General features: G+C 50.1%; 2 protein-coding genes across 9 annotated transcripts in view; one reads left to right on the forward strand and one right to left on the reverse strand.

Moving 5' to 3' along the window:
* RIC8A (RIC8 guanine nucleotide exchange factor A) lies at positions 1-6449 on the forward strand. 2 transcript variants are annotated; one of them, XM_023183429.2, is made up of 10 exons: positions 1-248; positions 587-634; positions 723-1313; positions 1882-1973; positions 2536-2686; positions 3771-3866; positions 3940-4102; positions 4179-4323; positions 4639-4758; positions 5578-6449. In XM_023183429.2, exons 1-10 carry the CDS (start codon positions 165-167, stop codon positions 5696-5698), a joined length of 1611 nt encoding a protein of 536 aa, XP_023039197.1. In that variant the 5' UTR covers positions 1-164; the 3' UTR covers positions 5699-6449. The 2 variants fall into 2 exon arrangements, with proteins under 2 accessions (XP_023039197.1, XP_023039198.1); XM_023183430.1 differs by having other exon boundaries at positions 3958-4102; positions 5578-6443.
* Positions 6371-27640, reverse strand: part of SIRT3 (sirtuin 3) — a 22058-nt gene continuing 788 nt past the window's right edge. The window contains exons 2-8 of one of the 7 annotated variants that reach the window (XR_002724715.1): positions 25699-25890; positions 25355-25587; positions 22927-23027; positions 15119-15280; positions 10167-10376; positions 9175-9986; positions 6371-8067 (exon numbers count right to left, since the gene is read on the reverse strand). Coding sequence is in view for 3 of the 7 variants with exons in the window: in XM_023183431.1 (XP_023039199.1) it covers positions 8063-8067; positions 10167-10376; positions 15019-15280; positions 22927-23027; positions 25355-25587; positions 25699-25890 (1003 nt within the window). In the remaining 4 variants the exon portion in view is untranslated. Of the gene's footprint in view, positions 8068-9174; positions 10377-15018; positions 15281-22926; positions 23028-25354; positions 25588-25698; positions 25891-27640 lie in introns of all 7 variants that reach the window. The other 6 variants (XR_002724713.1, XR_002724712.1, XR_002724714.1 and 3 more) reach the window with 6 other exon arrangements.

The raw sequence follows: 27640 nt of genomic DNA on the forward strand, positions 1-27640 counted from the left end.
AGGCCGCGCCCCCTTAAAGCGCCACCAGACGCCGCGTCCAGTCCCGGCCTCCCCCGCGCGCTGGCGCGGGGCTTTCTGGGCCAGGGCGGGGCCGGCGAACTGCAGCCCGGAACGGTTGAGGAAGGGCCCGTCCCGCCTTCCCCGCGCCGGGTTCCGGGGGCGCCATGGAGCCCCGGGCGGTTGCAGAAGCCGTGGAGACGGGGAAGGAGGATGTGATTATGGAAGCTCTGCGGTCGTACAACCAGGAGGTGAGCGGCCGCCTGAGGCCGGGGGGGGCGGGCACGGAGGGGGTGGGGCAGGGTCGTGCGCGGGTGGTCGGGAGGGTGTGGGTGAGGCAGGGCTTGTGTCAGCAAGCGTAGGGGACGCGGCGGGGTGGGGGTGGCAGGTCAGGGATGCAGTGTTGGGGGGAGAGTGTCTGGGGTGCACCTGTTGGGTGGCAGGTGTCTAGGGATGGGAGCGAGTGTAGACCGTGCCACCCCTTCTGAGCAGTGGCTGCTGCCTGAGTTAGAGGCCAATAGGCCGCCCCCCATCAGCGGGCGCGGATACTGCCCCTCTGTGGACTTGAATTCACTCGTTCTCTCTGCAGCACTCCCAGAGCTTCACGTTTGATGATGCTCAACAGGAGGACCGGAAGGTGGGTGCTGGCCGGAGGGGTAAAGGGACAGGGACGGGTGGCCCCAGGAAGAGGGGCCTGGTGGAGCCGCTCTTCTCCCTGCCCACAGAGACTGGCGGAGCTGCTGGTCTCCGTCCTGGAACAGGGCTTGCCACCCTCCCACCGTGTCACCTGGCTGCAGAGTGTCCGAATCCTGTCCCGGGACCGCAACTGCTTGGACCCGTTCACCAGCCGCCAGAGCCTGCAGGCACTGGCCTGCTATGCTGACATCTGTGGCTCCGAGGGGTCCGTCCCAGACTCCCCTGACATGGATGTTGTACTGGAGTCCCTCAAGTGCCTGTGCAACCTCGTGCTCAGCAGCCCTGTGGCACAGATGCTGGCAGCAGAGGCCTGCCTAGTGGTGAAGCTCACAGAGCGTGTGGGGCTGTACCGTGAGAGGAGCTTCCCCCACGATGTCCAGTTCTTTGACTTGAGGCTCCTCTTCCTGCTAACGGCACTCCGCACCGATGTGCGCCAGCAGCTGTTTCAGGAGCTGAAAGGAGTGCATCTGCTGACTGACACGCTGGAGCTGACGCTGGGGGTGACTCCTGAAGGGAACCCACCCAAGCTCCTTCCTTCCCAAGAGACTGAGCGGGCCATGGAGATCCTCAAAGTGCTCTTCAACATCACCCTCGACTCCATCAAGGGGGAGGTGGACGAGGTGAGCGCTGACCTCAACCCATGGATGGGTCTCAACTCAGCTCCAACATTTCCTGGACCTGCTTCCCACTGGGTACCTTCAGGTTTCTGGGTGTCAGACATGGAGAGGTCAGGACCTCCCAGCCTGTTGGGACAAGGCCAAGGAGATGCCAGTTCTGGGCTGGGACCTTAGGGAAGGATTCTGAGGGAAGTAGAGGCCACTTCTGGCTCTTGCTGCCTGGCAGGGGGCTGTGGGCTCTCTGGGGAGACTGTAAGAGACCCTCCACCATGAGGCTGTGAGTGGGGCTGAGACAGAGTGTGACTTCATCCCAAGGGTATGTGTTAACATTCCTAATCAGGGAAGTGCTCTTAGAAGAATACTCACAGAGTTTTTAGGAAGACAGCAGTGGTCATCTTTTGCCCCCAGCACTAGCCAGAGTCACCTAGGAGACCCCAGGGGACCAAGTGTGCAGTACAGGAGGTGCACAGTCATTGCCACACAGTCCTGGAGTGCAACAGACAGTAGAGCCTCAGCAGGCAGCAGTGGGATGAGTGGGGCTCCTCAAAGGAACCCTTCTTTCTTTGGTCAGGAAGACGCTGCTCTTTACCGACACCTGGGGACCCTTCTCCGGCACAGTGTGATGATTGCTACTGCTGGAGACCACACAGAGGAGTTCCATGGGTGAGGATGGGGCTTTTTCTGGGAGGGAAGTGTGTCCACATGTCTAGATGGTCGTCCTCAACCCTGGCCATGAACCAGAACCACCTGAGAGCCCAGGCCCCACCCTAGAGGGTCTGACTTTGTCTGGGTGAGTTGGACTAGACATCGGTGTGTTTCCAGAGACTACTGGGTGCTTCTAATATGTGGCCAGGACAACAGCCATGAATTTGGGGGCAGGAATGTGCCACCTGGGCCTTGGGTAGTGGCAACAGACAGTGTGGTATTTACTAGGGCACGTTGGCTCCGTGTCCCCGTTCTTGGTCCACCTGCCCCTTGGCTGGTGTGGTTTCCAGAGATGGTCTGGCGCTTTGGCCCAGACAGGGTAGGGGAGGCAGGGTGTCTCAGTGCCCCCACTTCCCCAGGGGACCCCACTGTACAGCTGAGTGGCAGTGCCTCTCAGATCAGTCCCTGCCCTTGGCTTCAGATGCCGGCTCATGTAATGTGTGGTTCAGTGGGGGCACAAAGATTGCATCTGTGCTGAGGGATTAGCCCTATTGAGACCCCCACCTCCATCTGTCCCCAGCCACGCAGTGAACCTCCTGGGGAACTTGCCTCTCAAATGTCTGGATGTTCTCCTCACCCTGGAGCCACACGGAGACTCCGTGGAGTTCATGGGAGTGAATATGGATGTGATTCGTGCCCTCCTCATCTTCCTAGAGAAGCGTTTGCACCAGGTAGGCTGGGGATGGCTGTACAGGCTCCCCCAGTGGCTCTGGCACTGGTTCTCCTGCACAGCTGTGGTCAGTGCTTCTACACTGTCCACACTGGTAAGTGGAAATCATCTTGGTGGTATGATATGGGCAATTCTCCTGGCTGTTCTGTGGTCCAGCCTGGCAACAAACTAGACCCTTCATGAGAAGCATGTGGACACCTTCCACACACTTGAAGGTTTCACTTCTTAAATCTTTGTGGATCTTTATTGAGTGGTCCTGAGAAGCCCCTGAGTCCCTGCTTTTAACTCTCAGACACAGGCAGCCCTAGATTACAAGCATAGCTGTCCCTCAGCATCCGGAGGAGACCCATAGGAACCTCAGATCAAAGCTTCCCTCTGATTCCTGTGACTGCACTGCAGGGCATCTGGACAGCTAGGGCTCTAACCATCCTCCAGGAGCTTGCAGAAAGCAGGCTGGAGCACAATAAACCGAGATTTAGGAGACCTCTCGGGAATCTACCTGCCTAAGCAGGGGACACACGTGGTGCGTGCGAGCCAGTGAGGGTAGGGAGCTGGCACTGGACGTACAGCCGGGGGGTTGTCTGTGCCTGTCGCTGTCGCTGACACTGCTGGTGCTGGGGTCCAGGCACATTATGCTAGGAGGGCCAGGAACTCCCTGCTGTCTGTCCATGAAGTACCCAGAGCAGGGATTCGGTTCTCGTTTCTTTTTGCCACCACCATCTGAGGGCAATGTGTGTGCCAGTCTAAAGCTTTAATTGCTTTTTCTTCCCAGCCCTGGTTTATAGTTGAGGTAATTAGACTTACAGCAGTTATTTCTCCCAAGTCAAAAAGCTTACCAGTACCTCTGAGTGCGGCTCTGTGCCTGTCCTTTTCAAAAGTGACACAGACACCCACCACCCACACAGACACCCACCACCCACCACCCAGCCTTCCGCTGACTAACTGCAGAGGGGCCTCTTCCCAAACCTCTGCCACCAGGACCAGCTGCCGTGTACGTTGGTGGGAAGGGGCGGTGGGGGGTGTAACTCTGCACCAGTCTCAGATTAGGCAGGAGCACAGCCACGATGACAGAGGCTCCTCTACAGACACACAGGCTCAAGGAGAGCGTAGCTCCCGTGCTGAGCGTGCTGACCGAATGTGCCCGGATGCACCGCCCAGCCAGGAAGTTCCTGAAGGCCCAGGTATGAGACTGAGGAGCTGGCACTCCTGGGGGATGTAGTTTCGGCCCTGATCACAGACCAAGCCCAAGCTTAGGGACGGCCACCTCCCCAGGTGCTGCCCCCTCTGCGGGATGTGAGGACACGGCCTGAGGTTGGGGAGATGCTGCGAAACAAGCTTGTCCGCCTCATGACACACCTGGACACAGATGTGAAGAGAGTGGCCGCCGAGTTCTTGTTTGTCCTGTGCTCTGAGAGTGGTGAGTTATGGAGATCCGGGTCCCAGCCCCCCCACCTCAGCCAGGCTTGCACATTGACCTCTGCCTTGCCCCCCAGTGCCCCGATTCATCAAGTACACGGGCTATGGGAATGCGGCTGGCCTTCTGGCTGCCAGGGGCCTCATGGCGGGAGGCCGGCCTGAGGGCCAGTACTCGGAGGATGAGGACACAGACACAGACGAGTACAAGGAAGCCAAGGCCAGGTGTGTGCCCCCAACACCCCCTCGGGTCTCCACTCAGCCCCCTAATCCCTGCTTCCACATCCATGTGGACCCCTGTAGGGTGGGACAGGATGACCACTGGGCAAGACCTTCCAGAATCAAGCACCTGTCCCTAAGTGCTATCTGGGATACCGGAAGGTGGCAGGTGGCAGCTGCTGGTTACCAGTGCCTCTTCTGGAGGGAGGCCTCTTCCTGCAGTTGCCTTGCCCACCTCACCCCACTGGGAAAATAGGTGGCTTGCCTCCTGTCCTGGAGAGTCACTAATGCGTTCCCCACATTCCACCTGCTGGGAAACAGCATAAACCCGGTGACCGGGAGGGTGGAGGAGAAGCCGCCTAACCCTATGGAGGGCATGACGGAGGAGCAGAAGGAGCACGAGGCCATGAAGCTAGTGACCATGTTTGACAAGCTGTCCAGGTGTGTGGCATGAGGAGGAGGGGCCTGTAGCTGGGAGAAGGGAGAGCTGACCCACATCCTGTCTTGTGAGCCCCAGGAGGTAGGATCAGAGGAGAGCTTAGGATCCTGGTGTTAGGTTGCATTGCTGATGTTTGAAATCACTTGCCCTGGAGGGAATTCCCCCAGGGGATGGGTATATTGAGATCAGTATTGTGCCCATTTTACAGATGATAACTGAGGCCCAGAGAAATTAAGAGACTGTCTAAGGCCAGGCATGGCAGCTCACGCCTATAATCCCAGCACTTTCGGAGGCTGAGGCAGGTGGATCACAAGGTCAGGAGATCGAGAGCATCCTGGCCAACATGGTGAAACCCCGTCTCTGCTAAAATACAAAAAAAATTTAGCTGGGCGTGGTGGTGTGCGCCTGTAGTCCCAGCTACTTGGGAGGTTGAGGCAGGGGAGTCACTTGAACCTGAGAGGCAGATATTGCAGTGAGCTGAGATTGCGCAACTACACTCCAGCCTGGCGACAGAGTGAAACTTCGTCTCAAAAAAAAAAAAAAAAAAAGAGACTGTCTAACGTTGCTACACTTACTGGAGATGGCCCAGTGTCCAAATGAACAGACTGCTTAAGGCCAATTTAGATGTCTAAATTAAGAAACTGCTTAAAGCCATGAGGTAGCAGTTAGGATTTGGGCCCAATTAACAGAAGGTCCAAACAGGCTTCCCCAGTAAATGAGAGCAGCCTACTGGGTGGAGAAGGTAGCAGCCAGGGGTGAGCAGGACCCCTGCATGGCCAACTGAGCCCCTTCCCCAGTCCCACTGCACCTTTCCCCCACAGGAACAGAGTCATCCAGCCAATGGGGATGAGTCCCCGGGGTCATCTTACATCCCTGCAGGATGCCATGTGCGAGACTATGGAGCAGCAGCTCTCCTCGGACCCTGACTCAGACCCTGACTGAGGATGGCAGCTCTTCTGCTCTCCCATCAGAACTGGTGCTGCTTCCAGAGACTTCCTTGGGGTTGCAACCTGGGGAAGCCACATCCCACTGGCTCCACACTCCTCTCTCCATCTTAGAAACCCCTTCTCTTTACTCCCAAGGTTCTGTTCATGATTTGCCTCTGGTCCAGTTTCTTATCTCTGGACTGCAATGGTCTTCTTGTGCTAGAACTCAGGGCTCAGCCTTGAATTCCACAGACAAAGTACTTTCTTTTGTCTGTGCCAAGAGGAATGTGTTCAGAAGCTGCTGCCTGAGGGCAGGGCCTACCTGGACACACAGAAGAGCATATGGGAGGGCAGGGGGTTGGGTGTGGGTGTGCACAAAGCAAGCACATCTGGGATGGGCACGCTGGCAGAGCCAGTGTGTTGGGGCATGTGCTGCACTTCCCAGGGAGAAAGAACCTGTCAGAACTTTCTATCCGAGTATGTCAGAACACACACTTCCAAGGTATGTATGCTCTGTTGTTTCTGTCCTGCCTTCACCCAGAGCAGGAGTGGAGGCCTCTTAGACATTCTCCTTGGTCCTCGTTCACCTGCCCACTGTAGTATCCACAGTGCCCAAGTTCTTACTGGTTTTGGCAATTAAACCTCCTTCTTACTGGTTTAGACACAAGAAGGAAAATGCCCCTTGTGTGACCATAGATTGAGATTTATACCACATACCACACATAGCCACAGAAACATCATCTTGAAATAAAGAGTTTTGGGCAAAAGTATGTGTATGAATTTATGTGTAAATTATCAAATAAAGGGGCCAGGCACAGTGGCTCATGCTTGGAATGCCAGCACTTTGGGAGGCCGAGGCGGGTGGATCACTTGAAGCCAGGAGTTCGAGACCAGCCTGGCCAGCATAGCGAAACCCGTCTCTATTACAAATATGCCCCTGTACTAGGCGTGGTGGGACACATCTGTAGTCCCAGCTACCCAGGAGGCTGAGGCAGGAGAATCGCTTAAACCCGGGAGGCGGAAGTTGCAGTGAGCTGAGATCGCAACACTGCACTCCATCCTGAGCGACAGAGCAAGACTCTCAAAAAAATAAAATAAAAAAGGAACATTAACTAGAGTTAGAAACTAATTTCATTCTTTTTAAAATTCAACACTTTTCCTAGGTCACCAGTTCCACCTTTTGTTCTTACCAGAGCAAGGTCACAGGACCCCCTTCCTGGGAGTCACTGTCATTAAATCTATTCCCATCAGCTCAGCCCAGGGTGGGCAAGGTTAAGGAATGGGAAGTGCTTTTGTCTGGGGAAACACGCAGGTAATCTGATGCTAGGAAGGAGGATGTGCATGTGGGTAAGAGCCCAGGAGGAAGCAGCTGGTGCCTGACAGGGCGAGCCATCAGAGCTGGGCCTTGGTGCTGCCCCAGGAGGAGGAGCCTGTGCAGAAGTGGGAGCACAGTGGATTCCACCTCGTATGTCACAATCCAGCAGGTGACCAGGACTCAGCCTGGGTTTGAAGTGAGTAATGCCTTCCCTGTCTCAGAGATTAGCTCTGTCACTGGAGGAGGCCCTGGGGGAGGGGGGCTAGTGTGGGGACAGGAGACCAGATAGAAAGTGCTGGAATGTTCTGGAACAGATCTGTTTCTGGAGGAGAGGCTGAGTATGGAGAGTCAACAGAATGTGACCACCTTCAGAGGGAGGAGCTGGGCCATCTCCAATAAACCCAGGACACATGCCTTCAGTCCTCAAACTGTTCCCACAGAGGGACACCATGTACTCCAGGGTTCCCTTTTTCCAACTCATGTCAACACTTGCAGTGCCTTTGAGGAGACTGAATGTATTTCATGCTGGAAATAAAGAACAGATTTTCTCTCATTAAAAATAGCCCTACTAAAGGAGACCGACATGCTAGAAGTGCAGCACTAGGGCCTCAGGACCACACTTTGGGACATGAAGAGGGCTGGGGGCTGCTTGGCCCAAGTCTGGATCTTCTGACCAACAGATGCTGAGCTTGCCCTTCACCTGGGCACAGAAAGTAAACTCCGGTCTGGGATTCCAGTCGGTCTGTTCAGTTCAAGAGGGTCACAGAAGAAAGCTTTTTCCACTAGGAGCTTCAGCAGAGTGAAGAGTTCAACACAGCAAACAGGCAGGCACGCAGCTCCTTTGTATATGTGACAGGGCGGCCCTGAATGTAAACACAGCCCTACCAGTCAGCGCAGCTCACGGCCTGAGAAGGCATTCCAGTGGCAGCCTCCGGTGTCCACTCAGTTCACATATTCTGGTTTGACCAAAATTAGCCATGAGGTCTCGTCAGAATTGGGATGTGGATGTCTCCTATGTCACCATTTATTGTGTGGGGGCAGCCATCATCCTATTTGTCTGGTCCATTAAGCTGGAACACAGAAGACAGAGGGTATCAGCTATCTCTTAATACACCCAGGCAGGCCAGCAGATCTCTGGTCAAACAGATCTAGCTGCAAACATGCAAAATCTCTCACAAAACAAGCTGCTTTCTGCAAATACTGCTGCTGTGCAGGCTAACAGGATCCCAGCAGGCCTGGGCAGAGCAGGGTGGCTAAACGGAGAGCCTCATTCTAAGGGACCTGAAGTGCCCAAATCAAGATGTACTGATGCTCGTGTGCTTAAAACCATCCACTATTTGGAAAAGTAACCCCTTGGATAGTAATTCTTAAAAAAAACAAAAAATCATAACGCATTTTACGTAAATTTGTGTGAAACTACATTATACAGTTCAAGTCCTATTGGGCCACTTCCAAAACCCCACAGGAGCTACCAGAATTACAATCTGCTTTTCTATGAAAACAGAAGTTGGGCCCGGGCATGCTGGCTCACACCTGTAATCCCAGCACTTTGGAGGCCAAGGCGGGTGGATCACCTGAGGTCAGGAGTTTGAGACCAGCCTAACATGGTGAAACCCCGTCTCTACTAAAAGTACAAATATTAGCCGGCCATGGTGGCACGCACCTGTAATCCCAGCTACTCAGGAGGCCGAGGCAGCAGAATCACTTGAACCTGGGAGGCAGGGATGCAGTGAGCCGAGATCGCGCCACTGCACTCTAGCCTGGGCAATAAGAGTGAAACTCCGTTACAAAAAAAAGAAAACAGGAAGTCAGAGCAGGAAAAGGCTCCCTCAAAAAGGCCTGCTGGACTGATCTAAGACCTCTGCTGCCTTGTGAGCTGGCCACGAGGCACTCGCCTCTCAGTGTTTAAGCCTCATTGTTAGCTGGGTTCCCTGCTACCATAATGAAGTGACCACGATTGGTAAAAAATCAGCCTGCGACCAATGGTTGGAGGTCGCGGACTGGTGGAGGTGAGGAGAGTACTGACCCCATGGCCCTGAGCCATGAGGCAGCCACAGCTGTGGACGAGGAAAAAGGATCAGGATTTCCTAAGACATCTGCCTTGGAAGACAAGAGAAGCATCAATTGTGATATATTCTGACTGATACCGTTTGGCTGTGTCCCCACCCAAATCTCACCTTGAATTGTAATAATCCCCACGGGTCCAGGATGGGGCCAAGTGGAAGTAACTGAATCATGGGGGTGGGGCTTTTCCATGCTGTTCTTGTGGTAGTGAGTAAGTCTCACAAGATCTGCCAGTTTTCGAAAGGGCAGTTCCCCTGCACACATCCTCTTGCCCGCCGCTGTGGAAGAGGGGACTTTGCTCCTCCTTATCTTCCACTGTGATTGTGAGGCCACCACAGCCATATGGAACTGTGAGTCCATTAAACCTCTTTCCTTTATAAATGACCCAGTCTCAGGTATGCCTTTATTAGCAGCATGAGAACATACTAACACACTGGGGAAATCCCCTTTGGACAGTGTCACATCTGCCTGTAATCATAACGCTGGACTTTAAATGCTTAACGCTACCTCCCACTGAAAACCCTTAATATCAAGGCTACACACGCTACATGATTCTCACGGGAAACTGCATTTCTGTAACTTCACTTGTTTACAGGCGGTTTGGAATCTCTTAGAAAGAAAGCATCAAGCCTCTTTGGCTTTCCTCCGCGGATTATAATCGATCAATGGCTCTCATACCAATTACTTCCGAAAAGCATCACTAATGTAGCCTTCATCCCACACAAATGCAGAGAACTTTAGCTTCTCAAAGTTCTTTAACCCGTATCATCTCAGAATCACATACCAGGCCTTAGAGGAACACTGTTGGCTGCTTTACTTTAGGGAGTGAAGATAACGCTTAAAGTCTGTTAAGAGTGTAGACTCATCAGCCCTGAGTGTCTGGACCGTGTCCCTGCTTGGCCTGTTAGCATCTGTTTCTTCATCTCTAAATGGAGGTATTGAAAGTAATACCCAATCAGGTCCAGGTAGCGCCTGGTGCAGGATTCATAGCATCATCAGTTATGACTGTTACTGTGTTAGCCAGTGGGGTTCCATACGAGGTGGACCACACCCTAGCGCAGTGAGGAGGGCAGCCCCTTGGATGGTCCTCCTCAGCAGTCTGTACCTTCCCAGTTTCCCGCTGGACAAGGTCCCGCATCTCTTCTGTCCAGCCCAGAAGCTCCACTAGCCTTTCCACGCTGTGAACCACGTCCCCCAGCTGGGCCACGTCCCTGCTGCGAGGACGCCATGCCAAGGGTCCCACCAAGTCCCGGTTGATGAGCAGTCGGGGAACGGAGCTCCGCACGGCCTCGGTCAAGCTGGCAAAAGGCTCCACCTGAAAAATGGCCCAAATGTGAGGGTGCAATGTCCACCCTACAAGCCCCGCCGGATGTTTCGTGCCACAGCCACTGAGGCCTTGGAGGAGCAGCAGACTGGCAGTCAGACCCGGCGATATACGGAAAACCCACCACCAGTCTCATTTCTTCAGTTGAGCTCCTGCCGCTTGGCCTCAGTGACTCTGTTTCCTTCCCTCAGCCTCCCTCTCTTCCACTTCTTGCTGCTTCCACATGTCCTTGCTTCTCCCCACCTCCGTTCCAAGACTCATCAGGGATCCAACCTTCCTACCTCCTCTTTGTGAGCACGTTCTGTTCTCCCTGTCCTCCCCAGCTCGCTGTCTCCCAGCATGCCGCAGAGGGACGACAGCACAGACTCGTCCAGCTCCTCTGGCTAGCCCTGCTCGCAATGACAGCCACCACCAGCATCGGGCACACAGAGAAGCTGGTGCCCCGAGCAGGAGTTACTGTTACGTCTCTCCATGGTCCTCACCACCCAGCCTCTAGAGAGGCCTAGCTCGGTGCCTTCATACAGCTTCTTCATACAGCTCTCAAAGCGTCTTTTAAAAGGAACAAGGTAAAAAATGGCATCAAAACTGGCTCATTATCTGGGAGGAAAATGCTCCATTCCTAACTGCCATTGAAAAAAAAATTCAAATGGATTAAAGGTTTCAATGTAAACAAAACAGTTCTTGAAGAAAACTGAGGGTTTACAAGTAAGGATAGGGAAAAACATTTTAGGTGTGAAAACTGAAGTCAGATAAGGCAAAGGAAAATGACAGATCTGACTATGTAAATACTATTACATCAGTATCTACATAAAACTACTAGTAGAAAATTAAAAATTTTTAAAAACCTCTCATCATAAACTGCAAAAATATTTACAATATATGACAATAGTTTATATTGCTAATTGATAAACTCATTTATAAACATATAATGTATGAACTAATTTATAATGTTAATTTATAATGAAATTTCTATTAACAGCCGGGCACTGATTACAGTTCACTATTAACAGTTCATGCCTATAATCCCAGCACTTCGGGAGGCCAAGGCAGGTGGATCACCTGAGGTCAGGAGTTCAAGACCAGCCTGGCCAACATGGTGAAACCCCGTCTCTACTAAAAACACAAAAATTAGCTGGGCGTGGTGGCATGCACCTGTAGTCCCAGCTACTGGGGAGGCTGAGGCAGGAGAATGGCTTGAGCCTGCGAGGTGGAGGTTGCAGTGAGCCGAGATCGTGCTACTGTACTCTAGCCTGGGAGACAGAGTGAGACTCTGTCTCAAAACAAAACAAAACAAAAAATTTTATTAACCTTAAAATTGATTTATATTATATTTAATTTCTATTAAAATTAAAACTAATTTATATTCCTAATTTACAATGACCCAATGAAAAATGAGCAAGAGATACAAATATACAGTCCAAAGAGAGAAAACACAACTGGCCAATAAACATGAAAACATGAATTTCATTCTTTACTACAGAAATGCAAAATCCACACCCCCCTCCATACACACACATGCATTTTTTTAACCAATTTGATTTGTGTGATTTTGGTTTTGGTGAGGATGTGATAACATGGCTACACAAAAACACAGTTTGTGGCAATGTTATTGTTCCATCTTTCTGGAAGGCAAGTTCTCAATATTTATCAGCACTCACCCTTCAGGAGTACTTGCATGGGTAGATCAGGACGACACACAGGGATATTCTCTACAGCATGGGATCTCATTCTGTTGCCCAGGCTGGAATGCAGTGGCATGATCACAGTTCACTACAACCTCAAACTCCTGGGCTCAAGCAATCCTCCTGCCTCCGCCTCTCAAATAGCTGCAACTACACAGACCGCACCTGGCTATCTTTTTATTTTTTGTAGAGACAAGGTCTGACTATACTGCCCAGGCTGGTCTCAAATGCCTAGCTTCGGGCAATCTTACTGCCTTGGCCTCCCAAAGTGCTGGGATAACAGGTGTGAGCCACAGTGCCTGGCCCGGCATTACTTTTAATATAAAAATTATATACTATTTATTGTCATTGTCCATCAGTAAGAAATTGCTTACATAAACTGTATTAAATCCACAAAATCTATGTTAAAGCTCTTGTGGCTGAATATGTTTCAGAATTTTTGAGATTTTAAAAAAGATCATATGGTTTACACCCCACACACTATGTCACACCTGAAGGGATCCGGACTGGTACTCCATAGTCAAACACATTAATATTTCGTCCACAAAGCACATGAGACAGAGTCCATGCGTGACACCAGCTCGTTCAGTTCACGATGGCAGCGTGTTTACAGACATGGGCCTCTCAGGTGGGACCTCATATCCGTGTAAGGGAAACTGTCAACATTAACAAGGCAGCAGATCTCTATGCACTCACATTGTTACATGAAAACAGCAGGCTGCAGAATAGAATGTACAGTGCTGTCCAACTTTTAGTTAAAAATTACCATCTGTACGTGTGCATTTGTACAAAAAAAGAAACCTCAGAGGACACAGAATAAAATGCTAACAGTTGGTGGGATTAAAAAGTTGATTATTTGCTTTATATCTTTATATAATGCATTAATCTTTTCTTTTTTTGTTGGGGGGGGACGGAGTCTTTCTCTGTCGCCCAGGCTGGAGTGCTGTGGCGCGATCTCAGCTCACTGCAAGCTCCACCTCCCTGGTCCACGCCATTCTCCTGCCTCAGCCTCCCAAGTAGCTGGGACTACAGGCACCCGCCACCACGCCCAGCTAATGTTTTGTATTTTTTATTTTTTTAGTAGAGATGGGGTTTCACCGTGTTAGCCAGGATGGTCTCGATCTTCTGACCTCGTGATCCACCTGCCTCGGCCTCCCAAAGTGCTGGGATTACAGGCGTGAGCCCCTGTGCCAGGCCCTGTATGAATCTTTTCAAAGACGCACATGGTACACTTATAATAAGGAAAAAGGCCATTTTCATTTCACTTCAACAATAAAGATGGCTGGTGGCCCGAGTGTTCACACCTGGTGGCCAGTACGGTCAGCTGGTCTCAGCCCACACTCTTCTGACCACCATGGCCCCTCTGACTGCTCCTCCTGTGTCTGTCCCTCCATCCTAGGCCTAGCATGGCATTCTCATGTCTGTCCACACCCTGGGCTCTCCTGTCTGCTCACTCCAGCACCCCAGCTCCTGCCTCTGGGCCTTCTTGGACTCCAGACTCATATCTACCTGCTCAATACCTCCAGTCTGCAGTACATCCTCAAATCCGTGGAAACAAGGCTGAGTTCCTGAGCTCCCCCAAACCCACCTACCAGGCTTCTCCATCTCAGGAAATGGCGGCTCCGTCTTTCTAGCTGCTCCAGCCACAGTCCTGGCGTCCTTAGGAATCCATGCCCTCCCATGCACCACGCCAGCACGCCCACTCTGCGTTCACACACACCCAGACTCCAGCACCCCTCAGCCTCTCCTGGCTTTACCCGGCCCCCAGCCAGTGACAGCCGGTGATTACTTACAAGGGCCCTGCTGGGTCTGCTGCTCCTAGTCTTGCCCCCATGGTGGGCTCACAGCCCAGCACCCAAAGGAGTCCTCTCAACTTCCAGGCTCTGGCCTGGAACCCAAGCTGAATCTATTCATCTTCTGAGGCAGCGCCAGCCTCCCATGAGATGACGCTTGTGCCCCACCTCCTTCTCTGCTCCAGCCCGTGCCCGTCACTGCTGACATCGCCCCACCCTCCTTGCCGCTTGTCACCCGTGCAGTGTCCCCTGCCAGACCCCCCTCACCTTGGTAAACTCTTAGCTCCAACTCCACCTGCCTGGCTTGACACTGCAGCTGGTTCCAAACCCTTCTAGCCTTTCTATCCTACTTGTTATCTTTCCCAGAACATCAACCATCTCCTCAGAAACTATATAACTTCTTACACTGACATCTGACTGTGGATGTCCAAAGCACTGGAGCAGGGCCCAGCACACAATAAAGGCCCGAACAAACACACGCTCCGGGCCCTGCGGCTGCCCTGGGCCTCTCGGAGCACAGGTCTTTCTGGCCCTTCTGCCCTTGGTGTCTATACCCAGTCACGCACACACTGCGTGACTCATCACAGCTTTTAGGAATTTCCTGAGCTTCAGATGCAGACGCAGAACAGCTGCTTGACCACATCCAGGGGGCATTTCCCAGGCACCTGAGACATGCACAGAACCGAGCTGGGCATCCTCCCTCCCAAATCACGCCTCACTAGCAAATGCCCTGACCTTATAGACCAAGCCAGATGCCTCCTTCTCACATCCCCAAAACAACACAGGCTGCAAGTCCAGTCCCCTCCTCGCTGTCCCTCAGGTGACCACAGCTCCACCTTCTTCAGGACCAGCCTCCTGGCACTGCTTGCTCCACTCTCCACTCCCCAAAGGCCTCTCTGACCCCAAGGGTGCAGCTACGTCCCTGGGCCAGTGCCTTTGGATTTATCACTACTCCCAATGCAGCATCAGTATTCCATATCTGACCTGGGAGGCCTGCCCCTCCACCTCATCCCGACGCCCCCTTTCCTCCTCCCTTCTCCTCACACGTGGTGCCCCACCCGCACCTATACCACTCCAAAGCCCAACAGCTTCCTACCTTCCTGCCTCCCGCACAGGCTGCTGCTCCCTCAGCCTGGAACCCCAGCTGAATCCACTCACCTTCCGAACATGGCACCAGCCCTGGAAGGGCCCATGAGATGACTTCTGTACCCCTCCCTTCCCCTGCTCTCCAGCCTCCTCCCTGCACAGGCTGACAAACCTCCAGGGAGGTCCCGAGGATGAGTAGCAGATCTGCCATGGGGAAGTCAACCACGTGCAGCAAGAACCTCTGGGGCAGCGGCTCCCCAAAGAACACAACGTCGGGCTTCACAACGCCGGTGCAGACCGGGCAGTGGGGAACCCTGTCTGCCATCACATCAGCCTGGAAAACAGAGAAAACAGGCCTGAAGAAGATGCCTGCAACACCCTGTAAAAGGAAAAGGCGACAAGTTCTTATTAAAGTGTCAAACATTCTCCCCCAAAAAAGGTGGGAGAAGTATCACGAACCCCCATGTACCCAGCTTTAGGAATTACCAGTTTTCACAGCTGATTGTTTCATCGCCCTCCAGAATCTGGGAGGAGGTGTTGGAGCATTTAAAAGCAAATCTTGGACATCATACGTTTCACCCATTATGACTTCGGCAGGCATCTAGCGTATCTAACACCATGCTCTACACCTGGGATGGTGATCAGCGACAGTCCGGTGCTAAGGAAACACCTGGTAGACCACTCCAGTCCTCAAACAGTGGTCTGCAGGCATTTGGCCTACACCGAACATTATTCAGTCACAAGGTGAAACTGCCTCTGGTTTGAGCTTAAGTGATCATGCCATTGCCTCAGCCCGGGGAGGCTTTCAGGTCAGCTTCACTCACTGGCTGGCATTATTTGGAGTAACAACATCTGCCAAACACTGCTTCCTTAATGAATGGCCAAGGTGAAGTGGACACAACTTCACTTTGAGTCAAGATTAATATAAACTAATGCCTTGGAGCAGATAGAAAAGGGAGAGAGTTACAGAGGAAGACACCTGACTTTCTAAGGTAAACCTTTACAGCTAACAGGGCTTGTTTTAAGCAGGTTCAATCCAGCAAGAAGCAGCAGAAACAAAAGACAAAAGAAAGAGACCCACAAAAGATTTCAGATAATCTTGGATACATAGTAAAACTGTATTATATTTAAATTAAAAAGAAAAAACTGTTACCTTGGAGGCATGGGGTATAGTAAAAAAAAAAAAAATGAAGGAAGCAAAAAAAAGAAGAACTTGAAATAGCTATTAAAGGCCAGGCGCAGTGGCTCGGGCCTGTAATCCCAGCACTTTGGGAGGCCGAGAAGGGCAGATTATGAGGTCAGGAGATCGAGACTGTCTTGGCCAACATGGTGAAACCCCGTCTCTACTAAAACACAAACAATTAGCCAGGCGTGGTGGTGCGTGCCTGTAATCCCAGCTACTTGGGAGGCTGTGGCAGGGGAATTGCTTGAACCAGGGAGGCGGAGGTTGCAGTGAGCTGAGATTGCGCCACTGCACTCCAGCCTGGGCAACAGAGTGAGACTCCATCTCAAAAAAAAAAAAAAAAAACTATCAAATGTACAAAACTATTAAAAAATAATGCAGCAGGCTTGAAAAATAACCAAACAGAACTTTGAGAAATAAAAACTACAGAAATAAAAAATTAAAACTCAATGTCTGTTTCGAGTTGGTGTTTGGGAAAAAAGAAAGAAAGAAACACTCAATGGAAGGACTTTATAACAGAATACAGTATAACTGGAAAAAAGACCAGAAGAAATTACCCAGAACGCAGCACAAGGAGGAGCAATTACAGAAGAGTGATCAGGAACAGCAGGAGAGAGAAGGCCTAATGTACGTTCAACCAGAGGTCCCTAAAGAGAGGGGTCAGATAGCAGGCCAGGGGCAATTCCTATCCGAAAATAACGGCCGAGTATTATCCAGCAACCATGAAAGGCACCAACCCACAGATTCAGGATCTCAAGCAAGTGAGGGCTACTGAGCCAGCATGAGGGTGCCCAGAGGAAAAACATGAGTCACAAGCACATCTGTGGTTGTTTTTGTCCCAAGAGGTTCTCAGGAGGTTTAGTAATTATACGTGGTCCTTCAAAGGGGGAGGGTGGCTGTGAAGTGAATGGTTCAGTACTCGTGAGACTTCAGGAAGTGATAGAAGGAAACAGAGGAAGAGAACTAAGCAGACCTCTCAGGGAATGGTGAAGGAACCATTAATCTCATCTTGTCTTTGATCTGTATCTGGGAAGATAAGCCAGTAATCCACATTAGCAGTATGGAGTCTTTGAAAAGGGTTGGTTTCTGTTTAGCCCTTAGTGAAGAAAGCCTAATGGTGATTGGGGAGGGAGGGGTATAATGAGGCGCATCTGACCTCCCCTCCTGCTGTGGCCAGGAACTCAGGCTTCCGAGGTTTCTCTGGGGTTCCCTTGACCAAGGGAGGGGTCCACTCAGTTGGTTGCAGGGCTTAGAATTTTATTTTATTTTATTTTATTTTTTGAGATGGCGTCTCACTCTGTCACCCAGGCTGGACTACAGTGGCATGATCTCGGCTCACTGCAACCTCTGCCTCCCGGGTTCCAGCGATTCTCCTGCCTCAGCCTCCCGAGTAGCTGGGATTACAGATGTGTGCCACCACACGTGGCTCATTTTTGTATTTTTAGTAGAGACAGGGTTTCACCATGTTGGCCAGGCTGGTCTCGAACTCCTAACTCAGGTGATCCATCTGCCTCAGCTTCCCAAAGTGCTGAGATTACAGGCATAAGCCACCACACCTGGCCTAGAATTTTATTTTATTTTTCTCAAGGAAGGTCTACATTTTTTTTTTTTTTTGAGATGGAGTCTCGCTCCTTTTTCCCAGGCTGGAGTGCAATGGCCTAATCTTGGCTCACCACAACCTCCACCTCCCGGGTTCAAGCAATTCTCCTGCCTCAGCCTCCCGAGTAGCTGAGATTATAGGCATGCACCATCACGCCTGGCTAATTTTGTATTTTTAGTAGAGATGGGGTTTCTCCATGTTGGTCAGGCTGGTCTCGAACTTCTGACCTCAGGCGATCCACCCACCGGGTCTCCCAAAGTGCTGGGATTACAGGCGTGAGCCTCCGTGCCCACCTGGCCTACACATTTTACACAGAAGAAATCAAAGGAAATTCATATGGAAAACCAGCATGGAGAAACTGCAAAACTCCAAAGACAAAAGTCTTAAAAAACAGGCAGAGAGGCTGGACACGGTGGCTCATGCCTGTAATCCCAGCACTTTGGGAGGTTGAGGTGGGCAGATCACGAGGTCAGGAGTTCAAGACAAGCCTGACCCCACAGTAGAGATGAAACCCCATCTCTACTAAAAATATAAAAATTTGCTGGGTGTGGCAGCGCGCGCCTGTAATCCCTGCTACTCAGGAGGCTGAGGCAAGAGAATCACTAGAACCTGGGAGGCGGAGGTTGCAGTGAGCCGAGATCATACCACTGCACTCCAGCCTGGACGACAGAGCAAGACTCTGTCTCAAAAAAAAAAAAAAAAAAAAACACCCAAACAACAACAAAAATAAAACAGGCAGAGAACAGATAGCAACAGTTTCAGAAATTTACATGAAAAGGCAAAAGATTCAGAACAGCCAACACAGTACTGGAGGAGAAGAACAAAGGCGGGGAATTAACAACAACCTGTTGCCCAAATTATCTATTTTATTCTCTTATTTATTTATTTATTTATTTTGTTTTGAGATGGAGTCTCACTCTGTTACCCAGGCTGGAGCTCAGTGGTGCGATCTCAGATCACAGAAATCTCCCCCTCCCAGGTTCAAGCGATTCTCCTGCCTCAGCCTCCTGAGTATCTGGGATTACAGGTGCACCACCACACCCAGCTGATTTTTGTATTTTTAGTAGAGATGGGATTTCACCATTTTGGCCAGGCTGCTCTCAACTCCCCACCTCAGGTGACCCGCCTGTCTAGGCCTCCCAAAGTGCTGGGATTACAGATGTGAGCCACTGTGCCCAGCCCCTCATAATCTCTTTTAAATGCAAATCCCTTCACATCATTTTCCTGCCTAAATATCCTTCAATGCCTCCCATGATTGTCAGGATACAGTTCAAATCCTAACAGAGCAAGCAGGCCTCCCGTACTCCAGGTCTCTGCTGCCAGAAACAGACTCTTACACCCAGACAGCCTCATCTCCAAGGTGCTTCCCAGCCTGTGCTGTTCCTACAGCTGAGTCAGCGTAGCATCCAGTACGCTGTATCTGCAGTAAAACTGGTATGGCACCCAAATGTAACTGCTGGATGACTCCACCTTATTTTAATTTGTTTTCACATCCACGGAACCCAGCAAAGGGCCTGGCACTGAGCAGACCAAACTATTTGTGGAATACATTGGTCATTCAATGAATGAATGAGTTGATAAAAAGAATAATACGCATATATGAAGTTTCTACTACGTGCTGGATTCACACTTCCTAAGTTCAAAACTTACTACAAAGCCACAGTGACCAAAACATGATAGTGCAGGCACAAGGGTATATATAACAATGGAATCGAATTGAGAATCCAGAAATTACCCATACACCTAGGGCCAACTGCTTTTCAACAAGAATGCCAAGACCACAATTTCTTTTTAACAAATGGTGCTGGAACAGTTACACATCTACATACAAGAAAACGAAGATGGATCCCTGCCTTACAGCACACACAAAAATTAACTCAAAATGGATCAAAGAACTAAATGTAAAAGCTTTAAACTATAAAACTCTTATAAGAAAACATAGGGGTAAAACGATGCCATTTCTCAGATATGATTCCAAAAGAGTGAGAAAAAAATAAACTGGATTTCATCAAAAATCAATACTTTCATGCATCAAGAGACATCATCAAGAAAGTGAAAAAGACGGCCGGGCACGGTGGCTCAAGCCTGTAATCCCAGCACTTTGGGAGGCCGAGACGGGCGGATCACGAGGTCAGGAGATCGAGACCATCCTGGCTAACACGGTGAAACCCCGTCTCTACTAAAAAATAAAAAAATCTCGCCAGGCGAGGTGGCGGGCGCCTGTAGTCCCAGCTACTCGGGAGGCTGAGGCAGGAGAATGGTGTAAACCCGGGAGGCGGAGCTTGCAGTGAGCTGAGATCCGGCCACTGCACTCCAGCCTGGGCGACAGAGCAAGACTCCGTCTCAAAAAAAAAAAAAAGAAAGTGAAAAAGACAACCTACAGAATGGCAGAAAATATTTGCAAACTATGTGTCTGATAAGGATCTAGATTCCAGAATATATAAAGGACTCTTAACAATAAAAAAGACAACACAATTAAACAATGCGCAAAGGACTTCAATCTCCAAAGATACACAAATGGCCAAAAAGTACATGGAAAGATGTTTGATATCTGAGTCATTAGGAAAACACCAATCAGTGCTACAACGGGTTACCAGTTCCCACCCACTGGGAGAGCTGTAATTAAAAAATGGAAAGTAAGTGTTGGGATATGGATAAGAGGAGAGACCCTTGCACACTGTTGGTGGAATGTAAAATGGTCCAGCTTCTGCAGAAAACAGTATATTCGCTCCTCAAAAAGTTAAACACGGGCTGGGTGCAGTGGCTCACGCCTGTGATCCCAGCACGCTGGGAGGCTGAGGTGGGCGGATCACCAGGTCAAGAGATCGAGACATGCTGGCCAACACGGTGAAACCCCGTCTCTACTAAAATACAAAAATCAGCCAGGCGTGGTGCTGGGCGCCTGTAGTCCCAGATACTCAGGAAGCTGAGGCAGGAGAATCACTTGAACCCTGGAGGTGGAGGGTACAGTGAGCCAAGATTGCGCCACTGCACTCCAGCCTGGTGACAGAGTGAGACTCGTCTCAAAACAAACAAACAAAAAAGTTAAACATGGGCAGGGCACAGTGGCTCATGCCTGTAATCCCAACACTTTGGGAGGCCGAGGCGGGTAAACCACCTGAGATCAGAAGTGCAGGAGCAGCCTGGCCAACATAGTGAAACCCCATCTCTGCTAGAAATAAAAAAACCATTAGCCGGGCGCAGTGGCTTAATAGTACAAGGTTTTCTTCTGGGGTAATCAGCATGTTCTGGAACTTGATAGAGATGATGGGTACCCACACTGTGAAGGTTCCAAATGCCAATTAACTGAACACCTTAAAATAGTTAAATTTATGTTATGTCAAATTCACCTCAATAAGCTGGGTGGATCACTTGAGGTCAGGAGTTCGAGACCAGCCTGGCCAACATGATGAAACCCCATCTCTAATGAAAATCCAAAAACAGTGTGCCGGGCGTGTTTGCACACGCCTGTAGTTCGAACTACTCGGGAGGCTGAGGCAAGAGAATTGCTTGAACCCGGGAGGCGAAGGTTGCAGTGAGCAGAGATTGCGTGCAGCCTGGGCGACCAGAGCAAGACTCTGTCTCCAAAAAAAAAAAAGAAGAAAAAAGGCCTGTGCCATGTCTCCATTTCAGAGTTTTATCTTTATTTAAGATTTTTTCGCCAGGCGCGGTGGCTCAAGCCTGTAATCCCAACACTTTGGGAGGCCGAGGCAGGTGGATCACGAGGTCAGGAGATCGAGACCATCCTGGCTAACACGGTGAAACCCCATCTCTACTAAAAATACAAAAAACTAGCCGGGCGAGGTGGTGGGCACCTGTAGTCCCAGCTACTCGGAGGCTGAGGCGGGAGAATGGCGTGAACCCGGGAGGCGGAGCTTGCAGTGAGCCGAGATCGCGCCACTGCACTCCAGCCTGGGCGACACAGCGAGACTCCGTCTCAAGAAAAAAAAAAAAAAAGATTTGTTCAACTCTATCCTATTCTATTTTAAGAAATCCATTCTACAGAAATACAGAAGTACATAGCAGCATAAGCATAGGTATCACTGTTACATTTTTAATAGTGAAAATTACATACATCAAAGAATGTCCCACAATACGTGAATGGCTAAATGTAATACTCGATAGTTAATAAAAAGAGTAAGCAGAACCGTGGGTATTGACACAAGAGATCCATGAAACTGCTTAGTAAAAAATCAAACTGTAGAATACTGAGCTTAAAATAACCCCATTGCTGAAATTTTTTGTTTTTTTTTTTGAGACGGAGTCTCGCTCTGTTGCCAGGCTGGAGGGCAGTGGCACCATCTCGGCTCACTACAACCTCTGCCTCCCGGGTTCAAACAATTCTCCTACCTCAACCTCCCGAGTAGCTGGGACTATAGGCGCCTACCACCACACCCGGCTAATTTTTGTATTTTTGGTAGAGACAGGGTTTCACCGTGTTAGCCAGGATGGTCTCGATCTCTTGACCTCGTGATCTGCCTGCGTTGGCCTCCCAAAGTGCTGGGATTACAGGTGTGAGCCACTGTGCCCAGCCTGAAAAAAAATTTTTCAACTGTGTGTAGGTGGATGTACATAAATACGTGTAGCACCTTTATATAAACATATCACTTTTTTTTTTTAAGGCCTGGAACATTATACACCAAGCTGTTAAAAGTGGGCAGCAGGGGCTGGCGTGGTGGCTCATGCCTGTAATCCCAGCACTTTGGAAGGCTAAGGTGGGCGGATCACCTGAGGTCAGGAGTTTGAGACCAGCCTGGCCAACATGGTGAAACCCTGTCACTACTAAAAATACAGAAAAAGAAAAAAAAATTAGCTGGGTGTGGTGGCACATGCCTGTAATCCCAGCTACTTAGGAGGCTGAGGCAGGAGAATTCCTTGAACCCAGGAGACGGAGGTTGCAGTGAGCCAAGATCACCCCACTGCCCTCCACCCTGGGTGACAGAACAAGACTCTGTCTTGAAAAAAAATTAAAAAGTGGGCAGCTGGAATGGCTGAAGGGAGATTCATTCTCCCTACATATTTCTATATTGTCTTAAATGTTTTTACAAACATGTATTAATTTTCTAATTTACAAAATAAAAACTTTCACACTATTACTGTTCAACTGTCCTTTCAAGACAGTGCTTATAAAATACCACTTTTCCAGATCACCCCAACAGCAAGCTGCAGAAGGATGACCAACAGCAGGATAACTCACCCGAAAGTCCTCCCCTGGGAAGGGTCTTCGGCAGACTGTGCAGGTGGCAGAGGCAAAGGTTCCATGAGCTTCAACCAGCTTTGAGGCAGGGATGCCCGACACTGAAATTCAAGCCAAAGCTAAGTGTTGCTGCTGCCTCCGAGATGAGCACGCAAGTCCCAGAGCACAACTTCTGAGCTTGGCAGGCCTCCTGGAAGGAGGCACAACCCCTTGGGTTGCGATGTCCTCAAGCCTGGTGTTCATGCCCATATCACCTACATGCACCACCAACCAGAATAAGGCAGGGGAGCAAAGGGGCTCCAGCTGGAGCCAAATCACGGTTAAAACAAAGCCTGTCAAAACTCAGTACAAAACACCATTTGATAAAAGCTCAAATAAAATTATATCCAGTCGAGCACAGTGGCCCATGCCTGTAATCCCAGCCCTTTGGGAGGCCGAGGTGGGCAGATCATTTGAGGCTAGGAGTCCGAGACCAGCCTGGCCAACATGGTGAAACTCTACCTCCACTAAAAATACAAAAATTAGCTGGATGTGGTGGCGGGCACCTGTAGTCCCAGCTACTCGGGGAGGCTGAGGCAGGAGAATCGCTTGAACCTGGGAGGTGGAGGTTGCAGTGAGCTGAGATCGTGCTACTGCACTCCAGTTTGGAAGACAGAGAGAGATTCTGTCTCAAAAAAAAAAAAAAATTATATCCAATATCAGGCTGGGCACAGTGGCTCACGGCTGTAATCCCAGTGCTTTGGAAGGCCAAGGCAGGAGGATCACTTGAGGCGAGGAGTTTGAGACCAGCCTGGGCAACGTAGTGAGACTTGTCTTTAAAGATTTTACAAATTAGCCAGGCATGGTAGTGCATGCCTGTAGTCCCAGCTAGTCCAGAGGCTGAGGCAAAAGGATCACTTCAGCCCAAGAGCTTAGGCTACAGTGAGCTATGATCATGCCACTGCACTCTAGCCTGGGCAACAGAGCCAAGACCCTGTCTCAAAAAATTGTATCCAATATCTAGGAACACATTTTCTATTCTATACCAAGTAAAAATGAGGATATAAATATCATAAATTCCAAAAGAACGGCTTGGTAGAAAAACAGACAAAAACTGACTTCCTATGAAGATTGTGTTAATATTGTCACGGTCCCCGCTGTAGGCGGCTTCCCAAGTCCCTGTCGCTGCCCTAACTCAGCAGTGCTGAATCTCACAGCCAGGAGCTCCCGCCTTCCCACAAGGCCTGCCCTGCTGCACCTCTGGGAGAAGAGACCACCAACACGGGGTATCCACTGCTGCCTCTGTGGTTCCCAGCTAGGGGATCCTTCTGGCAAGGAGACACATTCCTGGAGCCAAGGTGCCTCCTCTCTTTACCTGACAACCCATCAGCAGACTGGCTGAGATGCTCCTGGCTCCCGGAGAGCTGACCATCCCAGTGCCTGTCTGCAGCACTGCACGTAAGGAAAAGGTCCCACCAAGTGCTTCCGTAAGGTGCACGGCCAGAAGGTGGCACAACCTGTGAACCGCTGGTTTGGGCACCATGTGGATACAGCCAAGAAATCACCACAGACTGGGTGTGACAATATTAAGGAATTACTAGTGATTCTTTAGCGTGAAAATGGTATCAGAGTTGGGTTTTTTTTTTAAATTATTTTTATTTTTGTTTATTTCTTTGAGACAGAGTCTCCCTCTGTCACCCAGGCTGGAGTGAAGTGGCATGATCTCGGCTCACTGCAACCTCCGCCTGCTGGGTTCAAGAGATTCTCCTGTCTCAGCCTCCCAAATACCTGGGATTACAGGCACACACCACCATGCCTGGCTAATTTTTGGTATTTTTAGTAGAGACGGGGTTTTGCCACGTTGGCCAGGCTGGTCTCGAACTCCCGACCTCAGGTGATCCACCTGCCTTGGCCTCCCAAAATGCTGGGATTACAGATGTGAGCCACTACACCCAGCCGGAGTTCTTTTTAAAGTATCCTCTAGAGATATCCATTCATGTGTTTATAGGTTATTTCTAGATTAAATTTATGATATGAGAGGTTTGCTTCAAAATAATCTGGGGATTTGGAAGAAGGTGGTGCGGACGCAGGAAGGACTGGCTATGTGCTGGTGATGAGGACAGGATGGTTCGTTACATTTTTCTCTTTGTGTGTGCTCAACAAAATTCCATAATATAATTTTTAAAAGAGAGAAGACAAAAGAGAGATCACACCAGATTGGCAAAACAATGTCAACTTCTGCCTAAACCAGCATGCAGGTATGTAGGAGAACAAGCAGCGAACTTTAAACACCCAGAGGACATTTTCCTTGGGAACAGAGCCTTAACTAGTTGGCTCAAAAACAGTCCCAAGGAAGAAGCATAAGCACTAGGTTTTGGCCGTCCCCAGAAACAGGCACCTGAGCCTTCCCTGTGAGAAAAAGAATGTGTGCGACTGACAGAGGGCTCACCTCTCTCAAGCCCATCGATGTTCTGCGTGTAGAGCCGCAGAAGCAGCCCCTTGTCATGAAGCAGCCGGAGAAAGTAGTGAGTGATGTTGGGCTTATAGTTTCCAGGGTACAGCTCCTTGGCCAAAGTGAAAAAGGGCTTGGGGTTGTGAAAGAAGAATGGGAGTTCGAAAATGGCCTCGGGGTACGGGAGATCGTACTGCTGGAGGTTGCTGTACAGGCCACTCCCTGGAGATCTGCAGGGAGAGAAGACAGAGGCTCTGAGGCCTTTGCAAGAAACCGGGCAGTGGGGAGGGCAGGAGGCAGGGGAGGGGAGTGCAGAAGGCAGGTGGGACTGCGGGCAGTACCTGAAGTCTGGAATGCCACTGGGTGTGCTGATGCCGGCTCCCACCATGGCCACCACCCTCTGGCAAGCTCTGGCCCGAATCAGCTCAGCTACATCCTGCAGGGAAAGCTTCCCCTTGTCACTGTCGCCTCCACTTCCAACAACACTTGAAGCACCCACAGAAAAAGATATAGGCCTTCTTCCACCTTTAATACTGACAGAAAAAAAACACAGCAGCAAAGGAAACAGATAGCAACCAGTCTCAGGATAGCAAGAGCATGGTTCTGCCCTCTGCACCACCCGCACCATCGAGAATGACCATGTATGTCCCCACAGGCCTCTCAAAATAGTCACCTTTCTCAGATGATTAGTGGGCTACAACAGAAAGCAGTCATAAATCAGAATCAAGACTTATTTGGGAGCAAAACATTCAGATTAATGGGAACTGTGCTTATGTCATAATTCAGTACACTCAGTAGGCACTCAACTCTCTGAGTGCAAACCTCCAAAGCGGTTTTCTAATGAAAACTGGGCAAGTAGTCAAGAAGCAAAGAGGGAAAACCCTGGCTCTAAAACCATCTCACCACCTACTAAACGCCCCATTTCAGACATCTATTAACTTAAAGTCATTCCTCAAATAGCTACCGTGCTGCTACTAAACATGAACTGTTAAGAGAAGCACAAAGGAATGAAAGTTATTACGGCTGCTGAGTGCCTGCTGAGGGCAAGATATCACGAAGGGTGCCTGAATACATTCCTCATCTACGTAAATAAAATGTTTGCGAGTCACTGAAAAACACATAAACGGCGTTTTACCAAATGTCTAGAACATCAGATGTATGGCTTCAAGTATATGCTGCATGGTGTGAAATTCACTGGGAGTGGGGGACCCTGAGGGGCAGGCATGGGGGCAACATGGGAGGGACACTGTGCAAAGGACACAAAGAACAAATTCAGAGAGCTCAAAAATCCAAAGCCAAACTGCAGAAAGCCCATGCAATGGACTCTTCATAAGGAGCCCTGTGCCTCCTGCTTTAGGGCCAGTGGTAGCAAGGATTTGTTTAACAGTCTTGCAGAGTATCACTGATACTAGAATGCACTCCATGTGTTTGTCGGTCCTGGTCCCTGCTCCATCCATAGCACCTAGAACAGAGTCTGGCACAGAACAAGAGCTCAGTCAGGGCTTCTTGGATGAATGACTGACTCTTCAGGATCTTTTGTTTGAGACGGAGTTTTGCTCTTTCGCCTGGGCTGGAGTGCAATGGTGCAATCTCAGCTCACTGCAACCTCCGCCTTCCGGGTTCAAGTGATTCTCCTGCCTCCACCTCCCGAGTAGCTGGGATTACAGGTGCCCGCCACCACCCCCAGCTAATTTTTGTAATTTTAGTAGAAACGGGGTTTCACCATGTTGGCCAGGCTAGTCTCGAACTCCTGACCTCGTTATCCACTTGCCTCATCCTCCCAAAGTGCTGGGATTACAGGCGTGAGCCACCACGCCCAGCCGACGTTTCAGGATCTATTAAACTTTTTTTTTTCTTTTTTTTCCCAGGTAGATAAGAGTGTTGCTCTGTCACCCAGGCTGGAGTGCAGTGACTCAATCATAGCTCACTACAGCCTTGAACTCCTGGACTCAAAGGATTCTCTTGCCTTAGTCTCAGGAGTAACTGGGACAACAGGCTTGCGCCACCATGCCCGGCTAATTTTTTAATTTTTTGTAGAGATGGAGGTCTCATTATGTTGCCCAGGCTGGTCTTGAACTCCTGGCCTCAAGCTGATCCCCCTGTCTCAGCCTCCGAAAGTGCTGGTATTACAAGGGTGAGCTACCACTTCGAGCCTCACTTTTCACCAATATTTTCAGCAGTTGTGTCAGACAGCATCAAGTCAATGTACCATTATTTACTTAAATATTCATCCATTATAGGGCATTTGATACCTAACAACCATGGACCTTAAGATTTTTCCTA

The sequence above is a fragment of the Piliocolobus tephrosceles genome, chromosome 13 (genome assembly GCF_002776525.5).
Source record: "Piliocolobus tephrosceles isolate RC106 chromosome 13, ASM277652v3, whole genome shotgun sequence".
NCBI lineage: Eukaryota > Metazoa > Chordata > Mammalia > Primates > Cercopithecidae > Piliocolobus > Piliocolobus tephrosceles.